The 7500-nt window shown below is 35.5% G+C and overlaps 1 protein-coding gene across 10 annotated transcripts in view; it reads left to right on the forward strand.

The window, feature by feature from the left end:
- Window positions 1-7500, forward strand: part of LOC124423362 (AF4/FMR2 family member lilli-like) — a 161485-nt gene that overhangs the window by 68547 nt on the left and 85438 nt on the right. Inside the window, exon 1 of one of the 10 annotated variants that reach the window (XM_046960993.1) lies at window positions 7218-7312. The exons of the other annotated variants lie outside the window; for them this stretch is intronic. Coding sequence (XP_046816949.1) covers window positions 7233-7312 — 80 coding nt within the window. The 5' untranslated portion in view covers window positions 7218-7232. Of the gene's footprint in view, window positions 1-7217; window positions 7313-7500 lie in introns of those variants that run through there. 10 annotated transcript variants of the gene reach the window in all.

Below are 7500 nucleotides of genomic sequence, written 5' to 3' on the forward strand. Positions count from 1 at the left end.
TTGTTATTTTCTTATCGTCGAGGAAAAGGAATGTTTAAATTTGAAGTTGGTAATAAGGTAACGTTGTTTTTCGTCTTGATCGTCCTTTTCAAGGAGGACGAGGAAAGAGAGAGAAAGAGAGAGAGAGAGAGAGAGAGAGAGATTATTATCGATTTTATTATTTGTACGATCGCGTTCGTGTCGGTTAAGCCAGCAGGAATCGTTTATGGTGAAGACGTTAACCGATGACGTCACGCGAGAGCTCTGACTGAGGTCGAAAGGTTAGTTTTCTTCGACGAAGGCAAAATAGAGGAGAGACAGAGAGAAAGAGGGAGAGAGATGGAAAAATAAGGAGATTCTATATGTATATACACCTTTCACGTTAGGATCATTTGTATTGTAAATTTCGAATTCGTCGTGTCGTTCTTGTCGTCATCGGCAATCGACTCGATTTTACTCTTCTCTTCTTTTTTCCGTTCTAATGCGCTAACTTTGAATTACGTAAGTGACAGAGAGCGTTTATTGCGGAAGAGGCTACTCGTTTTCCTTTTAAAAATGGCCGACGACCGGCACGAGTTAGAAGAGTGTAGTAGAGGGACTCGATCAAGAAACATTGAGCACTTTCAAGTATCCACTAATTTATTCCTCTCTCTATTTTGTTTTTATTTGTTTCTCTATTTCTTAGTTAATTAATTTGTTTGTTTGTGTTTTCTTTCCTTTCCCTCCTCTCTTTCTCTCTCTCTCTCTCTCTCTCTCTCTCTCTCTCTCTCTCTCTCTTTCTCTCTATCTCTATGTTTATTTCTATATCTTTTTCGTAATATCTTTTTCATACTTTTAAATCGTATTTACGTAACGAAATTAATTTTATTACTCTTCGATATTAAGACACTGATTCGTAATTTGCTCTTTTTCACTCATTCATAATAAATTTTACTCGAAAGAGAGAAAAAGAAAAAAAAAAATAATAAAATAAAATAAAAGAAAGAAAGAGAGAAAAAATCCAACAGTTATAATGTCTTTTGCGTTTCGAAATGATATTTCGAATATAATCATTTAGAATCGAATACACGTAAAAAAATAATTATTGATATTTATTGTTTAATAACAATTATTTATATCAGAAATTAATTGTTATCTGTATATACATCGTAGTTGAGCAGAGTTAGTAGTAACTCGTCGATGCTCAATGATCTGTTCTATTCGATTACTTTTGTGAAACACTCGAAAGAGTGATATATATATATATATATATATATATATATATATATATATATATCTATCGAAAATATCTATTGTGAATTAATTTGTATGGACAATAATTTTTTATTCATACTCGTAGAGATAATCATTGTTACAGAATGCAAAAAAAAAAAACTAGTTGTTCAGCTGATTCATTCTATATAATAGCGAGCAATTTACTTACAATTACACTTTATTTGAAAATTATCATTCCTCTTTCTTTCTTTCACTCTCTCTCTCTCTCTCTCTCTCTCTCTCTCTCTCTCTCTCTCTCTCTCTCTCTCTCTCTTGCTTTTTTTCTTTTTTTCTTTTTTTTCTCTTTTTCCTTTTTTTTTCCTTTTTCTCCTTTCTTTTTTTTTTTTTTTTTTTTGAGTACTCAACAAACAGTAATTGTCTTTCGTGTTACGATAGAGCTTCGTACCAATTCGAGGATTTAACGAGATCGGTCTGGAGTATCATCGTGCGTGCTCGATCGTTAATTAAAAAGAAAACGTTCCCGATCAAGCCGCACGTGTATTCACAAATGCACGCACGTATGTATGCACGCGGTATTTTTCCGTTGAAGAGAAATCAGTGAAAAGTGTTAAAAAAGACAAAGAAAAAAAAAAAAAAAACGAAAACAAAAAAAAAGGAAAGGAAAAAAGTTAAAGGAAAGAAAGAATGAAAGAGAGGAAAAAACAACTTTACTTTTTTACCTCCATCTGTTTTCTTCTTAGACGAATTTTTACGTACGTACTTGGAAAATGGGTAAAATTGAAAGTATAGGAAAGGAAAACGGAAAAGAAAAAACAAAAAAGAAAAAAAACAAAGGAAAAGAAAAAGAGAAAAACGCAAAGATCGTTAAAATCGATCGGGCAGCTATTTTTCTTTTTTTTTTTTTTTTTCCTCTAATATGGATATCTTAACTCTTTAACTAATAAAGATATATTTAACTCTCATTCGAGAGGTAACTTTCACTCACAAGATCTTCTAACCAATGCGTGTATAAATCTCATAATAATTAGATTATATTACTGTGTTTACTGCGATAATCACGCGGAAAACTTGAAAATATTCTACTCGAATATTTTACAAAGAAAGAAAGGAAAAAAAAGAAAGCCCCGTTTCATGGTAGACCGACATTACGCAGCCAAGCACATATATATATATATATATGTGTGTGTGTGTGTGTGTGTGTGTGTGTGTGTGTGTGTTTGTCCTGTTTTTCTATGGTTTAAATTTAATCGTGACCCAAATACTACAGGAAGAACGAAAGAGATAAAGAGAGAAAAGAGTGTGAAGATAGTAAAAATTTGAAATTAAGAAGTAAATAATAAAAATGTAATAATTATTTGCCTGCGGATAAGGCAGCGTTGATAAAACGCGAAGAGATAACAAGCTCAACCGAGTGATAACAAAAACCTCTACTGTCTTATTCTATCTTAGCGAGATTATAAGAAATAGAAAAAGATAGAGAGATTGTGAGAGATAGAGAGAAAAGAAGATAAAAAGAGTATATCGATTTTCCTTGATATTATTTCAATTTAAAACTATTTTCAAAGTAACAAAACTATTCGTATCAAGGAAAGGATGATATAGAAAAAAGAAAAAGGGATACTATTTCCGAGTAATTAATGTGCGCTCTCGAGCAATTTTATCGTCTCTCTCTCTCTCTCTCTCTCTCTTTCTCTTTCATTCTCTCTTTTTCACTCTTAGGATGGATTATACGCTCTATGACCTTCCCCCCTCCAGTCCCCTGCACCCCCCTCGACGCGTCGATTAAAATTGCACGTAATTTCTTCTTAAGCTATGGCCCGTTCGTTCGTGCCACTTATTAACTTTACTCATCGTACCGTGCTTGTAAACTCTTACGCAACTTTGCAAAGATACTTCTTCTTTTTCGATACTTCGTATATATCTATCTTTTCCTCTTTCTCTTTATTATCTCTCTCTCTCTCTCTCTCTCTCTCTCTCTCTCTCTCTCTCTCTCTCTCTCTCTCACTCTCACTCTCTTTTCCATCATTTTTTTTCCTTCCATACTTTCACGAACGTTTTAGCTGCATAAGAAAAAGCGATGATGCGTGTAACGTCTACGTAAATTTAGTGCAGCTGCGAGCACTTCGCTTTAGGCACACATCGCCTTCTAACATTCTCGTACAGTGAAATAAGAGGGTGGTGAGGGTGGGTAATGCGGGGTAAGGTTATTTCCCCGATAACATTGTGTCTGCTCGTTAGGGTATATCTCCCTTTCGGTAAGAAACTACCGTCATAACTTCTCTCTCTCTTTCTCTCTCTCTCTCTCTCTCTCTTTCTCTCCTTTTGCTATAGTGGTCGAGTGAACTTATTAATCTTGAGCAGACGCCTTAGCAATGGCCGGATCGGTGCCAGACTTTCGAATATATTGCGTACATCTGGACTGCATTTGATTTCGAGTGCGGATCTGCCGTCACTTTAAAGACGAAGCAGAAGCAAAAGAGAGAGAGAGAGAGAGAGAGAGAGAGAGAGAGAGAGAGAGAGAGAGAGAGAGAGAGAGAGAGAGAAAACGTAGAAGTAGCTGGTATACGATCTTGGCTAGATTATATACACATTTAATTACCTCGACATTGACGAATTTTCAAAAGTAATCAATTACCTTTTCAATTATGCATTCTATACAATTATCTATTGGAAAATGCGAGTCATATATGAACGTTAAATATTATATATCTCCTACGTTCGTATTTTACGATGTTTAAAGAAACACATTTGTTCAAATTTACTTAAGCTTTCTCTTTTCCAAAAATATCGTAGCGATAATTAATGGAATATCGTCGTTCACGTTGTATAATCTTTGCAAGTCTCTCATCATATTTCTTATATCTTTTAAAGATAAATATAAAATGGCTAAACATCGACCGAACGAAGTTCTCTTTCTCTCTCTCTCTCTCTCTATTTCTATCTATCTATCTATCTATCTATCTATCTATCTATCTATCTATATATCAATTTATTTATCTATCTACCTATCTCTCTATCTCTATCTCCGTCTCGTTTATTTAGTCGTTTTATTTAAGTATACGTTGTCATTCCCAGTCACGTTGACGAGTACGTATACAACAAGAGTACCCCAGAGACGACACAGTTTCGTGCTTTTTCTACTCGGCACGATTAAACGACTTACGTAACGGTTATCGGCGACGTTTAGATCGTAACTCGGCTATAGTGAGCGTGCGTGCGTGCGTACGTACGTGCGTGCGTACGTGCATGCGTGCGTACGTGCATGCGTGCGTGAGTGCGTACGTGCATGTGTATATCTCTTCGATTTAGCGTGGCTGACGTAGGTTTAAAAAGGCATACTGATTCGTTGCCGTTAGTTCGATACACGGAGAGAAGCGGATGTACAATATTAAAGAAGAAGAAACGTAAAGGCAAACGATACAGTTTGGAACAATTTTTCCGTAACAATTCTTTGAACTTTGACCGATTAATGTTTTACTGTTTTTATTCTTTTTTCTTCTCTTTTTTTCCTTCACATTTCATATCCATTTTCAACTTGCCGCGTGTATTCTATTTTTTTTGTTCTTTTCTTTTTTTTTTTTTTTATATATATATATATATTTTTCTTTCCTTTTCTCTTTTTTCCTCTTCTTTTTCCTCATCTTTTTTTTTTTTTCCTTACATATGGCCACATGTTCAAGTATCCAAATCGTTTCACGATATTTCGTAAGATTTTATGATTTATTAGGAACAATCCTAAATCCTTGGTTCCCCTTTGGGACGATGTTGTTTTTTTTCTTTTTCTTTTTTTTTTTTTTTACAGTGTGGAAATTCGAGTTCTTGCGTAACGTTAGTTCGAACATTATTACTAAGGACTAATACTATTACTGCTATTAAATACTATGGTTATTATCTATCATCCTGTGTGTATGTGTGTATCTGTATATGTGTATATATATATTTTGTTGTTTATTCGGAGTTGATGTTTACGAGTTCGGGATACCAGTTTACAGAGATTATAGTCGAAGTTGGAGAGAGAGAGAGAGAGAGAGAAATATTCGAAAGTTATGCGCATTTTCGATAAGACGTAAGGAGAAGATCAACGTTATCGTTGGATCCAGAGGGCACCGGTACCGCGTTTCTGTTCGTTTGCCTTCTCTCTCTCCTTCTCTCTCTCTCTCTCTCTCTCTCGTTCACTTGCACGTTTTGTTCAATGGAATAGTAACGACTGAATGATGATTCACCCTGGTCTAATAGAAATTCACTATTCCTCGTCGGACTATTTTGGAAACTATTCGTAACGTTAGCAAACTGGAAATCATTGGCCAAAACGTTGGCTCAGCATCTAATTTCGTCTTGCGGAATTTAATTTGAAGATTCTTTGCTGTTGCGTCCGTTTTTTTTTTCTTTTCTTCTCTCTCTCTCTCTCTCTCTCTCTCTCTCTCTCTCTCTCTCTTTCTCCCTCCCTCTCTCTTTTTTATTCGATAGATTTATTTATATATATATATATATATATCTGACGGAGATAAGAAACGTATGTATATATGCATGTATGTATGTATGTATGTATGTATGTATGTATGCGTGTGTGTTAGTGTTTCTTTTGACTTTAACGGACGACGTTTCTCTCTTTAACTACGCAGATACTACCTGCGTTCAAGGAGAATTAATGTAAACGCGTGCGCGTTGTGCTTTTCGAAGGTCGTCGTACCACCTCGTCCACCTCTTTAAAACGATGTCAGTGTGTCAGTGTCAATGAAACCGAGTCATCGGGTTTCTCGATCGTGATTCATCTCTAATATACCGGACTCTTATAGGAAATTCCTTGGTTACAATTGAAAAAGAAAGTGCTTCGAACGCTTTATTAATTCTTCTCTATTCTATTCTCCCTGGTGGGGGGGGGGGTTTCTTTTTTTTGTTTTATTTATTTATTATTTTTTATTCTTTTTTTTTCCTTTTTTTTTTTTTTTTTTTGGTCTTTTCTATTTCTTCTTCATCTCGTTATATTACGAGATTACGTAAAGGATTCTTTTCCCTTTCTCTTTTTATTATTATTGTATTTTTTTTTTTTTTTTCGTCTTTCCTGAAAAAAGAAAAGAAGGAAAAAACGAAACTTTCGCGTAAAACTGAATCGTATCGAAATTTAATGTACAATTTCGTATAAAATTTAATTTGAAAATAGTCATCGTAAACGACGATTCTCTGGTTACGGCGATTAGTATCATCGTCCGCATGTTTGCGCGTAAAAAGCGGAAGGTAAAGCGTTAAAAGCTGACGGGCTAAATGATGACGCGCAAGACTTAGATAAGGAGAAACAAAAAAGACACAGACGAAGATAGATAGATAAATAGATAGATAGATAGATAGATAGATAGATAGATAGATAGAGAGAAAGAGAGAGAGAGAGAGAGAGAGAGAGAGAGAGAGAGAGAAAGAGAGAGATAGAAGAGGCTGTCGTATCGTTGGGAATTCGCAAGCGCGCAATCCGGCATTTAGCCTTCACAAGCTCAAAATAAACGCGACAAGTCATTCGTATAGAGTCTCGCTCTTTTGCACACAGAATAGCTTACATTTACACAGAACACATACACAGTGATATTTCAGATGCGCACGCACACACACACGCACACACATACATAGACACAGAAACATAACAAATATGTGTAGAACGGTTCGTCGTTCTTGCCTCCGTACTCTTCCTTCTTCGTCGATCACAGTTTCTCCCACTCTCTGTCTGTTTGTCTGTCTGTCTGTCTGTTCTTCTCGTTCTCTCTCCCTCTCTCTTTCTCTCTATTTGCTCTTTTTGCTCTTTATCTCGTTTGCCAAGCGAGCGGCAACGTAAGCTTTAGTAGTAGCATTCACGTATGTAAGTACGAAGGAAGACACGTGCGTGTGTTACATCGCGTTTATGTATGCATTTTGTGCGCGCGTGTTTCTCTCTCTCTCTTCTTTCTCTCTTCGTTTACAGTCATAGCAGCGAGAAAGCTAGTCTCGTTTACAAATACGCGACAGGCGGATCGGGTTAAACGAGCGAAATTGGCACTTTTGATCCTTTGCCAATGTTCGAGCGTGTCCGTCGAGAAGGAAACGAGCGTCCGTCAAATCGTCGTGAATCGTTTTCCCATCGATTTTCATGTCGGTTAGTTCTACGTCGAGTGTGTTTATCACTATCTAACCGATTGATAATAATCATAATAACGATAACGATAATAATAATATTAATAATAATAATACTAATAATAATAATAATAATAATAATATATAATAATCTTATGTTGACGAATCGGTTAATGAAGAATTTATTTTTTACTTTTATTTGATTTCGAT

Source organism: Vespa crabro, chromosome 4 (assembly GCF_910589235.1).
Source record: "Vespa crabro chromosome 4, iyVesCrab1.2, whole genome shotgun sequence".
Taxonomy (NCBI): domain Eukaryota; kingdom Metazoa; phylum Arthropoda; class Insecta; order Hymenoptera; family Vespidae; genus Vespa; species Vespa crabro.